At 47.5% G+C, this 22,225-nt stretch overlaps 1 protein-coding gene and 1 pseudogene across 1 annotated transcript; one reads left to right on the top strand and one right to left on the bottom strand.

Moving 5' to 3' along the window:
• Positions 1–1,169: 1,169 nt before the first annotated feature.
• On the bottom strand, positions 1,170–1,542 carry LOC136138971 (large ribosomal subunit protein eL31-like; annotated as a pseudogene).
• Positions 1,543–10,008: 8,466 nt separating this feature from the next.
• Positions 10,009–22,153, top strand: LRRC59 (leucine rich repeat containing 59). Its single transcript, XM_065896812.1, has 7 exons — positions 10,009–10,317; positions 12,340–12,399; positions 12,946–13,104; positions 13,336–13,440; positions 16,446–16,518; positions 18,590–18,763; positions 20,203–22,153. Exons 1-7 carry the CDS (start codon positions 10,213–10,215, stop codon positions 20,448–20,450), a joined length of 924 nt encoding a protein of 307 aa, XP_065752884.1. The 5' UTR covers positions 10,009–10,212; the 3' UTR covers positions 20,451–22,153.
• Positions 22,154–22,225: the final 72 nt, after the last annotated feature.

The following is a 22,225-nucleotide window of genomic DNA, read 5'->3' as shown; positions in this document are numbered from 1 at the left end:
CTGTCTATACTCAGTTTGTGGCTTTGGGCAAGTCACGGGGCCTTTCCAGCCTCAGTCATCTTTAAAATGGGAATAATACTAGCCTCACACAGAGGGCTGGGGTAATCACTGAGTACAATAGCACAGAACTGGTACTCAGCCAGTTTTCAGTGATGGTTAGTTTCTTTTTCCATCCTCTTCTTCCTCCTGTGTCTACACTCTGAGACCTTCCTCTGCGTTAGGTATTGCAAACCTTTTTTTAATTTTTTTTAGGAGGAAGAATTACTTTTCATCTCTGCAAAGCCTTGAGAGCTGTGGTATGCACTGGTTTCAAGGAAGGTGAGGAGGGCTGGGGGAAAGAAAAATGGAAATGCCTGATGTGAGAGTTCCTGAGTCCGGGTAGCAGATCATGGTGACCAGAATTCTTGGGTCATTTTGAGGGAGTGGGTAGCTGGGCACATTGGCCATCCATGCCCTCCAACTTTCCTCCCTCATCCGTCAACCAACTCAGTTCCTCATAGGTCCCCAAGGGGCTTCCTGCCTGATCCGAGCATATCTGCTTGTGCTACATGTGACCTGCATGATTTATGGCCCCTGTGATTTTGCTTATGCCTTTGGCTACCCTGAGAAAGCCCTTAGGCCTTCCCCTTTGCCAATTTCCTCCCCTTCCTGTGCTTCAAAACCGGTCTCATACTGTAAACATAATTTATTGATTTTTTAAAAAAACTTCTTAGCATCAACCTATGAAAAAGTCCAGAAGACTTAACTGAAGTTAGGGAACAGAATGTAAATGCTACAAAACTTGGAAGTCACACTTGACAGTAGTGTTGAGAGGGAAGGGACAGGAGATGAGAGTGGAGGCAGATACTCTAACCTTACAAACTGAGGTGTCAAGAGATCCTGTTTATTGATGATGGAGCATGAAATAAAGGAATGTGTCATTTAAAGTTACAAAGCAACCAGTGTACGTACAAAAATAACGATAAAACTATATTAGAAGGACATGAGGAGGAAAGATGAGAGTGCGAATCCTTACCTTTTAAACAGAAAATCAAGAAATGTCTGAATAAGTATATTGTTTAGAGGTAAATAACAGAAAATAAAACAGAAACAGTTAAAGTAATTCAGATGGTTCCCTTTGGACTTTTTTTTTCTTCTGGCATTTCTATAACTTTATTGAACAAGCACAGTTAGTTCTCATCCACATTAACTGTCTGTAGATTTTTGAAAGTGGGAACAGGTACATAGGTAACCAACATATAGAGCTTGTTTGGTGAATCTTCAACTTCATTATGTTTTCTGGACAACCACACACAGAGATGGTATGGGGCCTTCCTTATTCCTTTGGCGCAGACAGCTTTGTTGAGCCTAGTGTCAGTGCGTACATCTGGAGTCCCCATCTCCTTCATGGCAAATGTCCGGATTTCTGAGTGCCTGAGGGGCACGCTTCTTGAAACCCGCTCCATGGATGTGCTTGTGAATGTTGAAAGTGTATTCTCTGGTCACCACCTCGTTGATGGCTGACCGGCCCTTCTTCTTCTCGCTGCACTTTGCAGGAGCCATCCTGCCGGGCTGGGGTTGGAAAGGATTCCCTTTGGACTTGAATAGACATTTCTCCAAAGAAGATGTATGAATGGCCCACAGACACATGAAAAGGTGCTCAACGTCACTGGTCATTAGGGAAATACAAATCAAAACCACAATAAGTTACTACCTCACATGCTTTAGCATGGCTACTATCAAAAAAACAGAGAACAGTAAGTGTTGGTGAAGATGTGGGGAAATTGGAACACTTGTGCATTGCTGGGGGGAATGTAAAATGGTGCAGCGGCTGTGGAAAACAGTATGGCAGTTCTTAAAAAAATTAAGAACAATTACCACATGATCCAACAATTCCACTTCTGGGTATGCACCCAAAAGAATTGAAAGTAGGGACTTGAGTAGACATTTGTACATCAGTGTTCATTGAAGCATTATTCACGATAGCCAAAGGCAGAAACAACCCAAATGTCCGTGGATGGATGGATGGATGGATGGATGAACAAGATGTGATGTATACAACAGAATATTATTCAGCCTTATAAAGGAAGGAAATTCTGACTTGTGCTACAAGGGTCAACCTTGTAGCAACATTTAAGGTATGCTAAGTATGATAGGGACAAATACTATATGATTTCACTTATATGAGGAGTCTACAGTAGTCAAATTCATAGAGACAGGAAGTAGAATGATGGTTGCCAGGGGCTGCAGGGAGGGGGAATAGGGACTTCTTGTTGTAGGATACAGGATTTTAGTTTGGGAAGATGGAAAAGTTCTGGAGATGGGTGGTGGTGATGGTTACAAACAATGTGAATGTACTACTACTTTTTGTTAAAAAGCCTTTTTCTTGTTTTATTTTCCTAAGACGGTGTACATGTTTTCTCTTAATAAATTTTTTTATTAACAGCCCAAGGGAGGCATCCTGACTAGTGGCATTGATCATTTACAGAGACTAGCATGTTTCATGAGGTTTTCAATGGGTGCCAAGGGGTTACATAGGCCTGCAATCGGCCTCGGAGTCAGGTCTGGGAAGAATCCAGCTCTGCTGCCTTTTCTCTCAATGACCCTGAGCAAAGTTCTTTTCTCTGGTGTAATTTTTCAAAGCTCTCTGTTGTAAATGACTGTTTCCAAGTAGTATATGAAAAATGTCTCTTTCAAAGAAATTTCTTCTCTGTAAGTCTGAGAAGGGAGCTGTCTAATAAGAGATGCAGTAGTCATGAAGGAAAGGTGGGAAAAAAGACACTGCTGGCAGCCACATAAAGAAGAAAAAGGAGGATGAGGGAGGGACTTTTACATAAAGAAGAAAAAGGAGGATGAGGGAGGGACTTTTACATAAAGAAGAAAAAGGAGGATGAGGGAGGGACTTTTACATAAAGAAGAAAAAGGAGGATGAGGGAGGGACTTTTAATTTTGAAAGAAGAGATGACAGTGACTTGATACATGATGCCTATACTCTACCAATCAAATCCAGTATCAAAAAACAAAACAAAACAAACAAAAAACCAGGGCTGATAAAAATTGTTCTAAAAACGATGTTTCTGATTTTCTAGCTGAAAGTGAAAATAAGGAACTCGTTCTGAACTGCTGTGTAAAGTAAAATTATTTGATCACAACTGATGATGGCAGACACAGACAGTCATGATCTTAAACAATCAGTATTTTCTTGCTGACAACTCAAAATTGAAAAAACTAAAGAAACTGCAATCCCAGCAGCTGCCAAAAATTGTGAAAGCCTTGCTTTCATAAAGAGTGTGGTACAAAAATCTTTCTTTAGACGATGTAATTTTAAACTTTTCTTGGGTCAAAGTCAAGAGCTGAAGTCATCTGTCAAGACTTGAATAAGACCCAGTGTTATCAGACCAAATCTAATTTATCTTCCTTTACTCAATCATTGGTTCAACAGACATTCCCTGAGTGCCCACTAGGTACCAGGCAAAAGGCTGGGCTCTCAGGCTGCAGATATGAATAAGACAGGTGGGGCTTCCCTGGTGGTGCAGTGGTTAAGAATCCGCCTGCCAATGCAGGGAACACGGGTTCGAGCCCTGGTCTGGGAAGATCCCACATGCCGCGGAGCAACTAAGCCCGTGCGCCACAACTACTGAGCCTGTGCTCTAGAGCCGCGAGCCACAACTACTGAAGCCCGCGTGCCTAGAGCCTGTGCTCTGCAACAAGAGAAGCCACCACAAGGAGAAGCCTGCGCCCCGCAACAAAGAGTAGCCCCCGGGGCTTCCCTGGTGGCGCAGTGGTTGGGAGTCCGCCTGCCGATGCAGGGGACACGGGTTTGTGCCCCGGTCCGGGAGGATCCCACATGCCGTGGAGCGGCTGGGCCCGTGAGCCATGGCCGCCGAGCAACGGGAGAGGCCGTAGCAGTGAGAGGCCCGTGTACCGCAAAAAGAGTAGCCCCCGTTCACTGCAACTAGAAAGCCCGCGTGCAGCAGCGAAGACCCAATGCAGCCAAAAATTAAATAAGTGAATAAATAAATAAATTAAAAAAAAATAAGACAGGTGTCTGCTCTCAGGGAGCTCACTGTCTAGTAGAGAACACCAACCCTGAGACTGATGGTGGCATGTGGTGTGGCCAGTGCCATGGGAGACAGGGGACAGGCACCTACCCCAGGTGTGTCACCGAAGGTCTCTTAGAGGTCTGAGCTGAGTGAGTAGTGTATTAGTTTCCTAACACTGCTGGAATAAATTACACAAGTTTAATGGTTTAAAACAACAGAAATTTATTCTCTTACAGCTCTGGAGGCCAGAAGTCTGAACTGAGTCTTGTGGGACTAAAATCAAGGTGTTTGCAGGGCTGGTGCTTTCCAGAGGCTCTGGAGAGAATTGTTCCTTGTTGCTTCCAGCTTCTGGTGGCTCCAGGCACCACACGCATCTCTGCCTCCTTGGTCACATTGCCTCCTCCTCTTCTATGTCCAACCTCCCTCTGCCTTTCTTATAAGGACACTTGTGATTACATTTAGGGCCCACATGGTTAATCCTAAAAAATCTCTCCATAGCAAGATCTTTAATTTGGTTACATCTGAAAAGTCCCTTTTGCCATATAAGGTAACATATTCACAGGTTCCAGGGATTAGGACATGGCTAACTCTGGGAGCCATTATGCAGCCCACCCCAGATAGGATTGGGAGGCGAAACTGTGGACGGCCAATGGGATGTTTATAGGGGGAGAGTATATAAATGGGAGTGTGGAGAAAGTATACGTGAAGGCAGGGAGCACATACATTCTGGAAGTTACTAGTATTGTTATGGGAGTGCTTTTTCGGGAGTAGTGGGAGGCAAGGCGGGGCCTTATGAGAGAGGCAGGCAAAGTGTATAATGATTACGGATTTTATTTCCAGCATGTCCTTAGCTGGCAGGTGGTATGTGGTAGGTACTCAATATATTTTGGGAGATTTGAGTCAAATGAATGACTCAAACAAGTTATATTCTTAGAATGCCTACTATATATTTGTTGGAGGTATAAATAGAAAAAGAATCCCCATTTGGTGGTATTCAAACCCTATGACCAATAAGTGAGGCCTTTCAAGGCCTAGGCAGTATGTCAGGATGCTTCCAGATGCTCGTACCATGACCTAAGCTAATCCATCTTGCCACTCCGCCACTTTCAGCGTACAGACAATGTCTTCTTCCCTGATGGTCTCACCATGGCAGTTCCAGGCATCACACACAGACAGAATCAGCAGAGAAGCATAGCAGCCTTTGATTAGCAAGGAAAGCCTTTCTCTTGAGCTCCCCAGCAAACGCCCTGGGGTTCAATCATTGTTATCCCTGCCAACAATTCGAATGCAACCAGGGCATGGGGTAGCCATAGGGCATCAGTGGAGAGAGCTCACTTTTGGTCAGGGTGATCAGAAAAGTATTTCTGGAGGAGGTGGCATCTAGACTGTGCCTTGAAGGATGAAAAGGATGGTGACAGCGGAGAGGGAGGAAAGGGCATTCTAAGCTGAATGGCATGAACAAAGAGGAGGAGGTGGAAACACACAAGGGTTGATTGGTTTTACAGGAATTATTTTTTAAAGTGCCTTCTAGGGACTGAGAACTTTGTGTATTTTTTCCCATTTAATCCTTATTCAAAATATAGCTTCCTCTATAGGTGGAAATTTATGATTGAGGAAATCCAGGATTGGAGAGATTCTGTGATGTGTCCAAAGTTGGCAGAACCAGGACTTGATCTCAAGTTATCTCCAACCTACGGTGATTTTTATTCATTCATTCATTCATTGTTTATTTATTTATATTAAACTTTTCTACATTATAATTTATTACAAATTTATAATACATGTGCCTTGTAACCGATGTTCAAGGTAAGCAAGATTAAAAGTGTGGGTATTCCATACCTTTCCCAAGCTCTTATACACGTGTAGACATATGTAAATGTTTCTTCACCTCTCCCTTTATGTATTTTTTCCAAAAAATGAAATCATCCTGGAAAATTTATGAAATCTGAATAAGGTCCATAGATTGATAATAGTATTGATCAGTATTAACTTGTTGATTTTTATAACTATCTTGCGGTTATATAAGAGTTTTACTTGTACTTGGGAGAGACACACTGTTGTATTTATGGATGAAGGGATATCATGTCTGCAACATACTCTTAAATAGTTCAGAAATATGTGTATATTTCTGTAGTAAAATGTTAATAGTTGGGAAATTTGGGTGAAGGGTATCCAGGAATTCTTCCTTCTATCCTTGCAACTTTTAAGTCTGAAATAAGGTCAAAGTTTTAAATTTTTTAAAACTGAGATCATGCCATGCATCTTACTCAGTGACTTGCATTTTTTTGCTTGAGCGTATACAACAAACATTTTTTTTCCAGGTCAATACATGTAGTTCTATGAATTCTCTTTAATGGCTGCATCATGTCCCACAGTGAGGTTCCATTGTGTAAATACATTCTAATTTGTTCAACTACTCCCCTTTTGATGGATTTGACTTTAAATACAATGTTAATTATATATTAAGGACTCCTGTAAGTTTGTATCTGTTTCCACGCTCTCTATGTTGTTCCACTGATAACTGCCCATGACAATGCTATACTCGTGGTGACAATAGCCCCCCTCATGGCTATTTTTTAATTTCATGAAGTGTTCTTGGCAATTCTCATACACTTACCCTCCCATATGAATTAGATTTTTTCCATCTTATATGCATTTTAAGATCACTTTTACCTAGTTCTAAAAACAAAACAAAAATCTTTTGGGGGGCTTCCCTGGTGGCGCAGTGGTTGAGAGTCCGCCTGCCGATGCAGGGGACACGGATTTGTGCCCCGGTCCGGGAAGATCCCACATGCCGCGGAGCGGCTGGGCCCATGAGTCATGGCCGCTGAGCCTGCGCGTCCGGAGCCTGTGCTCCGCAACGGGAGAGGCCACAACAGTGAGAGGCCCGCGTACCGCAAAAAAAAAAATAAATAAAAAATCTTTTGGGGATTTCTAATTGCAATTACTTTAAATTTGAAGTTCACTTTGGGACGGACTCATTTATAGGAACATGGTTTATCTCTCTACATGTGGAAGTATTTAAAGCAAATCTATGTAAATAAGTAAGCTATATATACAGAGATCATGTGCCTTAAAAAGCTCTTTGGGGCCGTTTTCAGAGGCTCTCTGAGTCTGACTTTTTTTCAGTCCACCTCTGGCTGTGGGTTGAAGCATGAAAGGAGCCAACTGCCCTCAGAAAGGTTGACGTCACTGCACGGTGCCATTCAGCTCTTTCCTGCATGTATCTCTCCGTGGGTCCTTGACACACTTTCCCATTTTATTATCCCCATTCGACAGAAGGCGAAACAGAAGCTTGGAGTGCTGGATCAACTTACCAGGATCGCACTGGACCTAGCAGTGGCAGCGCTGGCCTGATGCCCAAGGTTTTTCCAGGAAGCCGCTGCCTCCTGTCCTGGTCCTGAGCTTTGTCTTCTCAAGGGCTATGCTACCTGTGTTCTCTTTGGCAGCTGCTCAAACAACCTCAGTATCCTGACACAAGGTGGCACTTCGTTTGAGGAGCTGCAGCGCAGGGCTAGTCTATCGTTCCTGAGGAAAAAGCTGTCAACAGATAACAGGCTTCACTTTCTCATGAAGTTGTGGTTTTCCAGCCTCAGAGTGAAAAAATCTTTCTCAAAGTGAAGAGCTGCTGTCAATTCCTCACTGTGCTGCCCTGCTTCCCTGGGCTGCATCTCTGCCTGTCTGAATCTGACCCATTCTTTTTTTTTTTTTTTTTAATTTATTTATTTATTAATTTTTGACTGTGTTGGGTCTTCGTTTCTGTGCGAGGGCTTTCTCCAGTTGCAGCAAGTGGGGACCACTCTTCACCGCGGTGCACGGGCCTCTCACTGCGGAGCACAGGCTCCAGACGCGCAGGCTCAGCAGCTGTGGCTCACAGGCCCAGTCGCTCCGTGGCATGTGGGATCCTCCCAGACCAGGGCACGAACCCGTGTCCCCTGCATCGGCAGGCAGACTCCCAACCACTGCGCCACAAGGGAAGCTCCATCTGACCCATTCTTCAAAGCCCAACTTAAATGCCACTTCCTCCATGGAGCCTTTTCTGATTTCTTCCTTCTTCCCAGGCTCCTCCTCCCTGCCATGCTGGGTATGACCCACCTTCTTCCAAATACACTCACTTGCTGTGACTGTCCTTAAAGAGATAAATAGTTGACTTCTCTGAGCCTTAATTACTTCCCTTCTAAAACTGAAATAATATCTGCCTTTTATATCTGGCTGTTATGAGTTAAAAGAAATAATATATGTAAGTCACAGTCCTAGGCACACAGGACGCTCTTACATATGTTAGTCTGGTGTTATCACACTCAAATGTACACCCGCACAGCCCTGCACATTCACACGCACATTTTCTCTGTATGTGTTAGGACCCTTATTCTTTCTACCTTCTATAATAATTATGTGTGTAGGTTCCTGGGGTGGGGGTAGGGAAATAGGGTGTAGTGAAAAGAAACAGGATTTGGAATAAAAAATTTGGGTCTTCCCCTCAACCAGCTGTGTGACTAAGGTCATGTTTACTTCTCCCCGAGTTTCTTCCTTCATAAAAGAGAGATAACAAAAAAATGTGCTTCATAGTTTCTTCATGTATCAATACATTATCAGAATAAGACTGGTGTATATGTATAGCTGATTCACTTTGTTATAAAGCAGAAACTAACACACCATTGTAAAGCAATTATACTCCAATAAAGATGTTAAAGAAAAAGGATGCTCAAGGGCTTTAGAGATTGCCAAGTGCTAATGTATTGTTACCCAATTGCTCTTGTCTATCTCCCAGAAGCCTAGAGCACAGTGCCTTGCTGGGGATGGGGAGGGGTGCACACGATGATTTGTTAAATGAGTAGGCCACGGCACTGACTTCTTTTGGTCTTCATAATTCCCCTCTGAGAGAAGTTTTAATATCCCCATTTCAAAGATAAGTAAACTGAAGCTTGGAGTGGGTAAAGTGCCTCATTCATTCATTCAACAGACCCCTGAATGAGCAACTACCCTGCATCAGATTCTGGGGATACAAAAACGAAATCTCTGCCATCACAACGTAGAATGGAGGAAAGAGACATAAAGGTAAGTATAACACAAGGTGGATTATAAGTGATAGCTAGTATTTATTGGGTACTTACTAAGTGCCAGACACTGCTGTAAGCTCTTCATGTGTTTTACTCCTTGCATCCTCCCCAAACTCTATCAGCCAGGTACCATTGTTATGCGTGTTTCTCCTGTATCCATAGATGAAGCATGGTGATTGCTTAAGGATTCATAAACCTCAGGGAAGTTTTCCTGAAGGACTAGTAATTAGCTAGGCAGAGAAGGTGAGTGGAGAAGGCAAGGCCATTTCAGGAGAGGGAAAGGTTTGGAGGCCACCTACTGGAAGCCTCCACAGCATCCCAGGCAGGGGCTGGTCAGGAGGCTGCAGGAGCACGCAGGGCTCAGTGTAGAAAAGAGAGTGGTCCATATCCTACAGGTAGTTATTTGAAGGGTTTTAAGCAGAGGAGAGACTTGGCTAGATTTTTAGAAAGATCATCTGGGCAGCTGGGTGGAGGTGGATGGAAGGGAGAGAGACTCAGAATAGTAATCCAAGCTCAAGCTGATGGTCGCCTGGACCAGGGCTTGGGGCAGTGAGGAGGAGATGAGAGAGAGAGGCAAAGTTTTCCGGATCATGATGGTTTGGGGATTGATAGAGGACAGAGAGCAATTTTGAAGGACACCCAGTTTCGGCTGCTAATCCAGGGGGGTGGGGGAGATCTGATGAGGTCAGTTTTGGATGGGGCCCAGGTCTTCTGGCCCCCAGTCTTTTCGCCTCCTGGCGCTGCCAGCGACGACTGCCGGCGGGCGTGCTCTCCCAGCACCAGGGAACACAGCTGCTCGGCTGGCGACTGAACTCGGAGCCGGAACCTCACGCTGCCGGCGGTGGCGGGCGACAGAGGGCGCTCCCGCACACGCTCAGGCCGCTCTGGCCCAGCCCGTCTCAGTGGCCGCGGAAGGTGACGTGGACACGGAAGTGGTCGTCGTCGTGGCTGCACCGGTGGGAACGGGGCGCAGGGCTCAGAGGGCGGGCGGACGGGCGGCGGCGGTCTCGCACCTGTGGCGGCCGGGGACGCAGGCTTTGTAGGTTGGGTGCGAGTCTGCTGAGCCGACGAGCGGCTTCTCAGCCCTTCTCTTGCTCGTCGGAGCCGGGACTCGTTCAGCCGGCGTCACCATGACCAAGGCCGGTAGCAAGGGCGGGAACCTCCGCGACAAGCTGGATGGCCACGAGCTGGATCTGAGCCTCAGCGACCTGAATGAGGTCCCGGTCAAGGAGTTGGTCAGTACAGTCCCGCGAGGCCCAGGCGCCCACCCACGACTGGCGCTGGCCCCTGCGTTGGTCGCTTTCTTTCGCATGTCTCAGTCTCCATGGCTTAAAATGAGGTGGGGGGAGTGGGACTAACTCCCCGGGGGAGGCCGCGTCCGGCCCCAGTTTTCTTCCTGGGATGTACACGTGTCACTTTGGCACAGTTCCAGAAGATGGGAAGGAGCTGCTTGTCTGGCTATGGGCTTTTTACGGGTCAGGAGTGAATCCCCCCCGCCCCATTTCAGGGGCTTTCGCAGCGCTCAGCTCCTTTCCCGACCTAAAGTAGGAGCCCTCAGAGCGCGATTGCTGGATGTATTCGGAGAATGAATGAACAGATGAATGAATGACTTGGTGCAAGTAGGCCTCCGGTTAGGCCTGGGTGTGGCCCAGACCTGGCTTTTCTTGGAAGCCAGAAATCCCAGCTGGCTGCCCCAGCCCTGAGGCATGCTTCCTTGAAGAATGTGACATCTCACTGCTTGGTTGGCAAAGTCTCTTCCCAACTCTGAAACTGGTGGGAATCCGCACCATCGTGGCCCACCCCTCCACCCGCCTACTTCCGTACCCCCAACCGGGGAAACAAGCCTGAGGCCCCAGGGACATTGCAAGACTAGTTTGTTGCCAAAGTGGAGTTAGATGGTACATCCCTGCTTTGCCCACCTGGTTCCCCACCCGCATCCCCCACAGTAGCCTCCCTTTGGATGACCTGCACTTTCCTCACTGCCTTTAACAAATTATATTTGCGTTTGGCACTTGGCCCAGTCTTCCCTCTGCCTTGGCTGTGTAGTATGGAGGTTAGAATGGGAGTCCCAGTTCATATATCAGCTTCATTGCTTAATAGCTGAGTGCCCTTGGCAAGCTTAGTTCTCCTTTAAGCCTAGATTTCCTCATGTATAAAATGGTGATAATTATTCCCATCGCATAGGGTTGTTGGGAGAATTAAATAAGACTGTAATGTAAAATACTTGGCAGGTAGCAAATGTTGATGCATGTAACTATTACCACGGTGTGCTTCCCACTGTGATATCTCAAACTTCTTTAGGTGGTCAAACTTCATGCTTGGGACTTTGACATTTGGAAAGTCCACGTTGGCCCAGTGTCCTTAACTGCATATTTGCCTTCTTCCCCGCCCCATGTTTCAGCCTGGCCCTAGAACTGCTGTCCGAAACCTTTTACTCCAGGCCTCCGGTTGGTGCAGCATTGCCCCTGGGAGAACGGAAGGGTCAGTTTTGCTGAGCCTGTCCATCCCAAACCCCATGGGAAAACAGAGCTGGGTTGTGAGGGCCTTGATTTCACTCTGCATTCACTCATTCATTCAGGTACGAATCAGCCAACGGGTATATTGAGTGCCTGGAAGACCCTGCACTGGAGAATATGGAAATCACAGAGCTATATTAGACACAGTCCCTGCCCTGAAACCTAATAAGGAGCAGTGCTAGAGAGAATCTTAAAAGTGCTATGGAGAATTTCTGAGAATCTGGTCTTTTTTCCTTGGATGTTCCCCAGCCAAGTCCCTACTGTGCATTCTTCTCTAGGTCGTGGGTGACTGGCTCATTTTTCCTTTCATGTCTCCAGGAACATTATACTTCAGTGCTATTTTTTGTTTTTAAAGGCCTTTTTTTTTTCCTTTGTTGAAAAAAAATTTTTTAACATCTTTATTGGAGTATAATTGCTTTACAATGGTGTTTTAGTTTCTGCTGTATAACAAAGTGAATCAGCTATACGTATACACATATCCCCAAGTCTCCTCCCTCTTGCATCTCCCTGCCATCCTCCCTATCCCACCCCTCTAGGTGGTCACAAAGCACCGAGTTGATCTCCCTGTGCTATGCAGCTGCTTCCCACTAGCTCTCTGTTTTACATTTGGTAGTGTATATATGTCCATGTTAAAGGCCTTTTCTAACCATGGGAACTTTCTGTGGAAAATGCTTCATTAGCAGATGTCACTGAATTGTTCCATGTGTTGATCTGACATTTTGTTCTCATTCCCTTTCCTAGGCTGCCCTCCCAAAGGCCACCATACTGGATCTGTCCTGCAATAAACTGACTGCTCTACCGGTAAGACTGGCAAGCAAGCATGATTTCTTCTAGAGCCCTGCTGCTTCTCCTTCCTGTCTGGGGGAGTTGTGTCATAAGGCATAATTTCAGGATAGGCCTGCAGGCAGGCTACCACTAAAAAGGCCTAAGCCCTTTTGCACACACGGCTCACGGCTCACCACCAGGAGCTATGCCTGCTATCTCCATTTTCATTCGAGCTGGAGCAGCTAGTAAAAGGTAGAGTCAGGGGCTTCCCTGGTGGCGCAGCGGTTGAGAGTCCACCTGCCAATGTAGGGGACTCGGGTTCGTGCCCCGGTCCGGGAAGATCCCACATGCCGCGGAGCGGCTGGGCCCCTGAGCCATGGCCGCTGAGCCTGCGCATCAGTCCGGAGCCTGTGCTCCGCAGCGGGAGAGGCCACAACAGTGAGAGGCCCGCGTACCGCAAAAAAAAAAAAAAAAAAGGTAGAGTCAGGATTTGCGCATAGGCGCCTCTGACTCGGGGCCTCCTGGACTGTTACATCGCAGTGTGTGAGCCCGAGGCCAAGGTGTTCTCTCTTTGGGTCCTAGTCGGATTTCTGTGGCCTCACACACCTGGTGAAGCTGGACCTGAGTAAGAACAAACTGCGGCAGCTACCAGCAGACTTTGGCCGCCTGGTCAACCTCCAGCACCTGGACCTCCTCAACAACAGGCTGGTCACCCTGCCTGTCAGCTTTGCTCAGCTCAAGGTAACAATTCATGACGCAATGTTTCATGGCCAGGTGCGGCAGAGGCCTCCGGGACTGAGGGAGTGTGGCTGTGAGAGAGGCCGAGAGGAATACCACCTTGTTGTCACAGCCTCGGACGGCTTTCCCTGCGGCTGGAACAGAGAAGGGCTTTCTCTCTGCTCGTTTCGTTCCACTTTGAGGGGCTCTTTATGTGAACTCGGGCTTACCAGACTCTCTGCCCCATCTGTTTAGAGTCTGAAGTGGCTGGACCTGAAGGATAACCCCCTGGATCCTGTCCTGGCCAAGGTGGCAGGGGATTGCTTGGATGAGAAGCAGTGTAAGCAGTGTGCCAACAAGGTAAGCACGAGGCTCCCCAGCGGCTCCTTCATACGTTCCCCTGGGACTTGCCTCCGTCGCCTCCTGTTTTCCCCTCCCAGGGCACCCATGGCTGTGTCTTTTTTTTTTTTTTAAAGAAGATGTTGGGGGTACGAGTTTATTAATTAATTTAGTTTTGCTGTGTTGGGTCTTCGTTTCTGTGCGAGGGCTTTCTCTAGTTGTGGCAAGCGAGGGCCACTCTTCATCGCGATGCGCAGGCCTCTCACTATCGTGGGCTCTCTTGTTGCGGACCACAGGCTCCAGACGCACAGGCTCAGTAGTTGTGGCTCACGGGCCTAGTTGCTCCGTGGCATGTGGGATCCTTCCAGACCACGGCTTGAACCCATGTCTCCTGCATTAGCAGGCAGATTCTCAACCACTGCGCCACCAGGGAAGCCCCAAATAGCTGTGTCTTTTAAAGCATGAAGGCCTCTGAAGATGTCTACTCTGAACCTGTCAGGCAAAGGCACCTTTGTTCCTCTCTTTCCAAGCAGTAGAATACTGTCTTCTGCTCTACTGCAGTACTTCTGTTCCTAGAAATCAGGACCCTGCATGATCCAACACTGCACTGTTGACAGTTTATATGGAGCAAGAGAGTTAGGCACTGTAGCCTTTCTGAGTCACAGTTACTGAATTTTGATAATAAAGGTATTGTTAGTATTTGTAAGTTTATACCTGTAAACAGACACATCCTGGGCACATCTGGCATTCGACTTCAGTTGAGTCATCTGACAGGAGGAAGGAACTAACTGGCAGCCTGGAAGGCAAATATTGCCAATAACCTTGAAGGTGCTTTGCATTGTTTCTTAAGAACGGCACTGTGCGCATCTCTCAAAAACTCTAGCTACAGTCATTTTCTCCCTCCAGCTTTAGAACAGATTGCTGCTGCTTCTGCTGAGCGCCAGATGACTTACTTGGCTATGTTTAGGGGGCGTTGTGAACACAAAAGAGTTAACTTTAAATGCTAGATTAATGTAAGCGAAATGTGGGTATGATGGGTCTCTGTGAATCTCGGGAGTAATGGCCTTTCTTTTCTTATCACTAGCTCAGGGCTTCTTAGATAGTCTCATCATCTGTGTCACCCGTTGTTACAAGAAACCAAGCACAGCCTCAGTGCATCCAAGAAGCCAAGGCAACAGTTTGCCCTCAGCTGGGAACAGTACAAGTGATCTGTGAATCCTGTTCTAAAAACTTGGTGCTTTAAAAATGTTGTCTGTTCTGAAGACTAACAGTAGCTACCATTGACTGCTCTTCCTCTGTTGTGCCTGCTTTGCATGTTTCATCTCATAACCCTCATGAACCTGGGAAGTAGGTGTTACTTCTGTATCTCTGACCCGAGAAACCCTCAGTATGCAACACCTTTCATTTATCCATTTATTCATTCAACTAATACTATATTAAACCAAAGTTGCTGATATTCCAGTTTTTGACCTACAAAAATAACTTTTGTTGAGTGTAAAGATCTTTAGTATTCACAGGTATTTTCCAGACAAAGCTCCGGGGAGCACGGTGCGTTGGGGACGTGGTGAGAAGCCATGCTCCGGCACTGCTGCCCTCTCCTGCACACACCTTTAGGCACGTACAGGAGTGGCGTGGGCCAGTCAGAAGGAGGTCACTTGCCTCCAGGAGTTAGTTTAGGTCTCGTCAGTTCTGACCTTGTGGGTGCATAGTAACTAATCAGCTTGGCACATAGTGAAGCACCTTTTAAAAATAATTTGCTAGTTCAACAGTAATCATCAGGTGCTTACTACCTGCTGTGGACTGGGATAGGTAGACAAAAGCAACCCTCCAGAGGCTCTAGAAGAGCCTCTCCCATTTCGGACTGGGCTGTGTTGTCAGGTAACTAACTCCTGATGTATTGTAGCCAAGCTAAAAGGGGCGGCTCTTAAACGTCCAGGTTCTTTATTTAGCCAGTTTTTACCCCCTAAAGCCAACTGAATGGTTGGTGCTTATATAAAATTCAGAGTTCAGGGTGAGACAGGGACTTTGAACTTGGGCCCCCTCTCCACATCATGCTTGACCTTCCTCCAGATCCTGCAGCCCCTTGTTGAGCGGCCATTTTTTAGTAAGCTTGACTCCTCTGGAGAGGTGCCAGCTGGTGCAGGTCCTGGGTTACTCGGGACAGGGTTCCTTGTGGCTTTAAGCCAGGCTCTTGGAGGGAGTGGCTTTTGCAGACCTGCTCCTGTGTCCCACTTATGATAGATGTGGGCATGTCTGAAGTTTCCATGAAGTGAAATAATTACATTTGAATACGTCTGTCCTGCAGGTTGTCTAGTGCAGTAGCGAAACAGAAAATTAAGACACTTTGCTGTCTTCATTTAGAATACTTGAGCTTTTCTTCTCCAGTGTTCATTGAGCTCATAAAATGCCTTTCTCTTACAGCCCTCCTGCGTCTGTGCACTATGCGTAAGAGGGACAAGCTCTGGCCTAGGGACTCAGCAGACGCCCACTCTCAGCTGTGCTACTTCCTAGCCCTGTGACACCAGAGCCTGAGTGTTCTTCCTTATTTTTACAGTGGGCATCCGGTCAGTTGCTCATCACACCTGTATTGAGTGCTATAACTAGCTAAACGCTGTGCTCGCCTGCAGAGCTAAGGACAGTAGTCCCTAGCCCTTAGGGAGCTTATAGTCTAGGACTGAGATGGACAAGAAAACTCCCACGAGTGGGAGGAGGGAGCCTGAGGCAGCCAAAAGAGGTCAGGAAAGTGTCTTAGAGGAAGTGCTGTCCCTGTTTAACACAAAAGTTGCTGGGAGAATTACATGAAGCGATTGTGAATGGCAGGACTTTTTAGATCCCAGTTGGCATTGTGTTTCACAGACTTCTTTCCTGACCACTTTAGTGAACTGGGCTTATATGGCTCTTCTAGGTTAACTCCATTAGCTCTGCACAGCTTCCAGGGCCTCTGGAAAGAACAGTCTCTTTCTTGAGACTCTCCGCAGTGAAGACAACTGCGGGGAGCACTTCAGCACCCTCCTCTCCCTTTGCAGGTGTTACAGCACATGAAGGCTGTGCAGGTGGATCAGGAGCGAGAGAGGCAGCGGCGGCTGGAAATAGACCGAGGTAGGTGGCCACCCGCCTCATGCTTGAGGAGCTAGGATCCAGGATAGGAGCCGTGCAGAGCAGTGGGGAACAGCGTGGTGGTAGATGGCAGCATCTCTCCAGTCCTGGCTTCTCCACTGAGCCCCACAGTCATAGTCAACTGCTTATCTTTCTGTCTGCTTGGAGGGTTAATAAGTATCTCAAATTAAACATGCCTAACCAGATCCCCTTCAGCACCTTGTGGTGTCCCCCCATAATGGGAGATCACCATCCCTTTAGTTATTCAAGCCTGAAATTGGGAAGACGTCCGTGATTGCTTTCTTCTGTTACTCCCACGTCTAGTCTGTCAGCAGTGGCAACTCCAGTGCCACCACCGCAGTCAAGCCTCCAGCCGGTGGACTGCCATAGTACCTCCTAGCACCATGTCCTGGCTCCACACTTGTGCCGTCTCCACACAGCAGCCAGGGAGATCTTTTCAAAACACAAATCACTTCTGCTGCTATTTGCTTAAAACCCTCTCACGGCTTCCAACTGAACTTAGAATGAAATTCAAACTCAGTAACATGGCCAACAAAGCCTGCCATGACCCAGGCCTGCTTGCTTCTCCGGCCTCGTTCCACACACCAGGGAGAGAGTGCAGTTACCGTCAGCCACACGATCCTCTGCTGTTGCTTGAACACACCAAGAACAGTCTCATCTTAAGGGCTTTGTTGGTTTCCTTTTCCCTCAGGTCTTTACGTGGCTGCCTACTGGCTGCCTGCTGGCTTCATGTGGTCCTCATCTGTTGCCCCAGGTTAACCGTAACCGTTTCAGAACCACTCAAAGGAGAAGAGCCAACCCACCTGCCACTCTCTGTCACATCCTCAGTTATTTCCTTTATGGCACATATCACTGTCTTTCCCCCTATTTGTTCACTTGTTTATTGTTTGTCTCCTTCTGTAGAAAGCAGATGACTTAGGCAGTAGAGCTTGACTTTTCTTCACTGCTGTATCCGAGCACTTGGAACAAGGCCCGGCACACAGTAGGTGCTCTGTTGACGAGCCGGCTGACTTCTGAGCCCGCTTGCTGGAGGACTCCCGCGGTTAGAGGGACATGTGTAGTACTGGTTACAGGCGGCCCCTGAGATTGGAACCCCTGAGTTGTGACCATTCCTTGTACACGCATGGCCGCTGTGCTACCCATGTTTACTGTGACCACTGCTGCTTTCGCCTCTGGATGGCACATGTTCTCTTGAGGCTGGGCAGAGTGTGTTCTTGGCATTCTTGGTGCTCAGCTGGAACTTGGAGCTTGTTTGTATGTAGAAAAGCAGTGGAAAGCTACAGTGACAAGAATAGTACTATTCAGCTCCATGATAGTTCAAATAGGCTTTTGAGCCCTAAAAGGACATTCAACCACCATTTGTGGCATTCTGGCTTTGGAAAAATGTGCTTCAGTCTTCCAAATAATTTGGGAATGCATTTTTAGAAACCAGTAATTTGTAAGGTGGGTGCTGTATGTAAACATACTTGAGCTGTGGAATAAATCGGAATGTTACATAGACTCCTGAGTTGAAGTCTAGGGTACCCTCTGACAAACTAGTAGTCTTGTTTTTTCAGGAAAACATTTCCATCTTCTCTAACCTTGAACCTGAGCGCTCCCTTTTTCTTCCTGCCCTCCCCATGCCACATTCCTTTCCGAAGCTTGGGAAGATGGGACTCCCATAGAATCAACACCTCCCTTGTTTCCTCTCCTCATAGTTGAGTTGTGCAAGGCTGTCAGTGGCTGTGTCTTCTGAATTAGTACCTAATTCTAAAGGCGCACCAGACTCATCACCCATGCCTTTCTTATGCCCCCCACCCTCGTTACATCACCCTAGTCTCTGCTGCTTGCGGCTAGGAGTCCCTGAGTAAGAATCCACCGAGCAAACCCTGAGAGCAGCTTAGTGTATTTGAGGGAGGGCTTACTTCCAGAGAGCAGAAAGACAGCTGCTGCTTTTTAACGTATCTTATGTGATCCACAGCATAAGGGAAGGGAGCCTGACTCCATAATCACTTGAGAAAGCACACTGGAGGTTTGTGGAAGAGAAGCCACTTTTGGGTATACTTTCTCATAGAGGCCGAGAAGAAGTGGGAGGCCAAGCAGCGAGCTAAGGAGGCTCAGGAGCGGGAACTGCGGAAGCGGGAGAAGGCGGAAGAGAAGGAGCGCCGGAGGAAGGAGTATGACGCCCTCAAAGCAGCCAAGCGGGAGCAGGAGAAGAAACCTAAGAAGGAAGCAAATCAGGCCCCGAGTAGGTTTTTCTCTCAGTTGCAGGGTTCCAGGAGGGGTGTGGTGGGGACATGGCTTAGGTTTCCAGGAATGGCTGAGTGAGTGAGCGAGCGAGCGAGCGAACAAGCTTGCAGACCTTGTCAGGTACAGCATACTCTAAGGCCTGGGAGTAACTCAGAGGGTCCACTTACGGGGAATGGGGACCCTCCTACTGCCCCGAGTGGTTTGTTTCCCCAGTGTCACATGCTTATGTGCAGGTATTTGGGTCAGATGGAGCTTAGAACGTTTCCAGAACAGGGAGTTGCATTTTTGTAAGGGTTAGATTCTAAAATCACCCAGAAAGGTGAAGATTGCATATGGTCACATTACTCTTAAAAGTCCCTGACGTCATCCAGGAAGTGGACTGAGCTTTTGAGTGTGTGGTGCCGTCTCAGTGGTGCCAGCACTGCCTGTGATTTTCTTCCCCAGTTGGACCCGATCACTCTGTTTGGTGAACACCAGGGGAATCACTTGGCCTGCATTCGGGGAGCCATGTCGTATATAAAACACGTTAGTGTTTTGCCTGAATATGTCCCGTTGGATTTGTATAGCAATGTGACTCGATGTATAACGGAGGACCGTATATCCCCTGGGCCAGAAGGGACACCTGAGGGAGAGGAACCTGAGCAGGGAAGCTCTGGGGAGGGAGGCCTGCAGGGCCTGTCCCTGCTTGCCCCCGCTGGCCTTGAGCAAGTCGCCCAACCTCACCACCTTTCTTTTGCCTTGTGTAAATGAGGATCGCACCTCCTTACAGATTAGTGACAGGATTAAGTGAGAAAAACCTATGACAGGATCATGTAGTTCTTGGAATGTGGGTGTTCAGTCAGGTTTTTTAAAAATTTGCCTAAAAATCTCAAAACCATTTATTTCTTCAATAATTATATTCACTGCAGACAATTTCTTTATATATATCGGAAAATGGCAATCACCTGTAATCCCCTGTTCCCAGCATTAATCACTGTTACCAATATGGTATACTTTCTTCCAGGCTTTCTTTTTATAATAAAACCATTAACAGTATTCATAAATTTTGAACCTGTTTCCCCAAATGGGCAGCACTCTACCCACGCCTGATGCCTCCTGAGGAGCCCCTCCCCTTGGTCCCAAGGGGCCCGGCTCATCAGCATGTTATGGAGAACTTGGGACCCTGGGGACTGTGTGCTAAGTGAAACGTCCAGAATGAGATCCGGTTTTGAATCTACTCCCTGAGATCCAAGGGAGAAAGCGTTCATGTTTCAGTCTCCGCATAGCAAAGTTTTCAAGAGCTCAGATGGTCTGGAAAACGTGTTCTCCTCAGGGCCGGGGGAGTTTTCATCAGAGCAGAGGGGTGTGAGTGGACGCGCACGGAGACTAGCATCGACCGCGGGGTGTGCGTCCTTAAACTGACTGGACTTTTTGCCTACTGTGACTTTGTCCCTCCAGAGTCTAAGTCCGGCTCTCGGCCCCGGAAGCCACCACCCCGGAAACACACTCGCTCCTGGGCTGTGCTGAGGCTGCTGCTGCTGCTGCTGCTGCTGTGTGTGGCTGGCGGGCTGGTCGCCTGTCGGGTGACGGAGCTGCAGCAGCAGCCCCTCTGCACCAGCGTGAACACCATCTACGACAGCGCGCTCCGGGGCCTGCGCAGCCACGACATCCTCCGGTGGGTCCTGCAGACCGATTCTCAGCAGTGAGCTTGTCCTCCACACCTGCTGCCTCCCAGCCTTGGAGCTTGGATTCCTATGGAATTGGGTTCTGTTGGACACAACCTCTTTTTAGTGTCAGACCTACCTGCCATCATCACATGGCTGCCGTTTGGTACTTGAGACCTCCTCTTTGTAAGACTTCTTTGTTCCTTAGGCAGGGTTCCCTGGTGGAATAAGGAGAAATAGGAGGTGGGGCCAGTTACCTGCATGCTTAAAAGAATAGGCTTGGGGTGGGGAGAGGACAAAACATAGCCTTTTCTAGTTGTTATACAAAGCTGTATAAAGGCAAGACTCATTTCTACTGAAGGTCAGCTGTCACTACATTTATACTTTCGTGTGTCACAAACCCTTTCTTTCATTCCTCCCTGGGGAGCCAGGGCAGATCAGGAGGCAGTGTGTTATTGGGGACTAGGGGAACACCATACTCAGCAAATCTAGTCTAAATTGGGGGGGGAGGGGCGTACCTATTTTTTAAGGACCTCAGACATTCAGATATTTTAACAGTCATACAAAATCTCAGGCTGTGACAGGACTTCCAGACCGTCCAGTCCAGTGTAACACTTGTAGACAGGGAAACTGAGGCCTTCCATGACTTGCCTATGGTCTCCTAGCTGGTTTGAGGCAGAACTGGATTCCCACCCTGGTATCCTTTCTTCCCATCATTTTGCCTCCTTGATAGTGTACTGAGAGAACAAAACTTACACCAGAATTGTCTCTTGGCTGGAGTATAGAATCTTTCACGGGAAACAGATTCATGACCCACAGATAGAAATCTCATAGCCATGAGGGTCTTGGGCAGCTCTTGTAGAGTCCTGTGGCACTTCATGTGGCTTCTGTGAAATGGGGATGGTCCAGGCTCCTTGCATCAATTTGAGAGCATTAATTCCGATTGCCAATAAACAAGAAGGTGGACCCTTGCAAAGCCACATTGTCTGTGACAGCTCTCTTACGTAATCGGTGTGACTAAATACCTCACAGGCAACCTGAAAACTAAAGCTTCATAAGGGACTGAGGTTTAGAATTGATTCTAGATATAACTACACAATGAAGGGAAATAAGTAGCATCATGGAGTTTAAAAGTGGTACACTAACGACTTGCATGAATAAGGGCAGAACTGTCCATTCTCTTGTCTGCCAGACTCAGCATTTTCTTGCTCTGTGGCCTCCTTTGCCTCCTTTCACAACAGTTGGATGAAGGGATCAGAAATGGCCGTCACGGTGCTCATTCACAGAAGACTCCCGATTCCCCAGGGAGAGCAAGAACCTGTCATGTCCAGAGACAGAGTGGGGTTCGTCTTTTCACTGACACTTGTGACCGTCCTGACAGTGGAAGAAAAGACTTGTTCTTTTCTCCCTCAGGGAGAGCTCTGCTGCGTAGGCCCACACCTTACTCAGAATCACTACACATTCCTTTAGTCTTCCTCCAAGCTCCAGAGCCATTGGTACAAATGCTTTATTGAAACTAAACACATAGCACATAAAGTGAGATTAAGAGAATACAGAAGTCAGCATAGTGACCAGACCTCCCCCCGTTCCTTGGCTGCTTGAGGCAGCTTCCGTGGACGGGAGGAAGGCGGGAGCACGTCCAGCCTTGTCAAGCAGCCCGCTGAGGGCAGTTCACTTGGGACCTCAAGATTTGACGCTGAGGTTCTTTTGGATTTTTACAGTTATTAAATACGTGTCTGAGTGGTCTGTCTTTGTTCCTTTGTATTTTGAGGGCTGGCTGGGGCGGGGGTCGGGGTGGTTTGTACGTGGCAGTTGAC

This window comes from Phocoena phocoena, chromosome 19, assembly GCF_963924675.1.
Source record: "Phocoena phocoena chromosome 19, mPhoPho1.1, whole genome shotgun sequence".
NCBI lineage: Eukaryota > Metazoa > Chordata > Mammalia > Artiodactyla > Phocoenidae > Phocoena > Phocoena phocoena.
The sequence above is the reverse complement of the archived record's forward strand: the minus strand, read 5'-3'. Positions and strand labels throughout refer to the sequence as shown.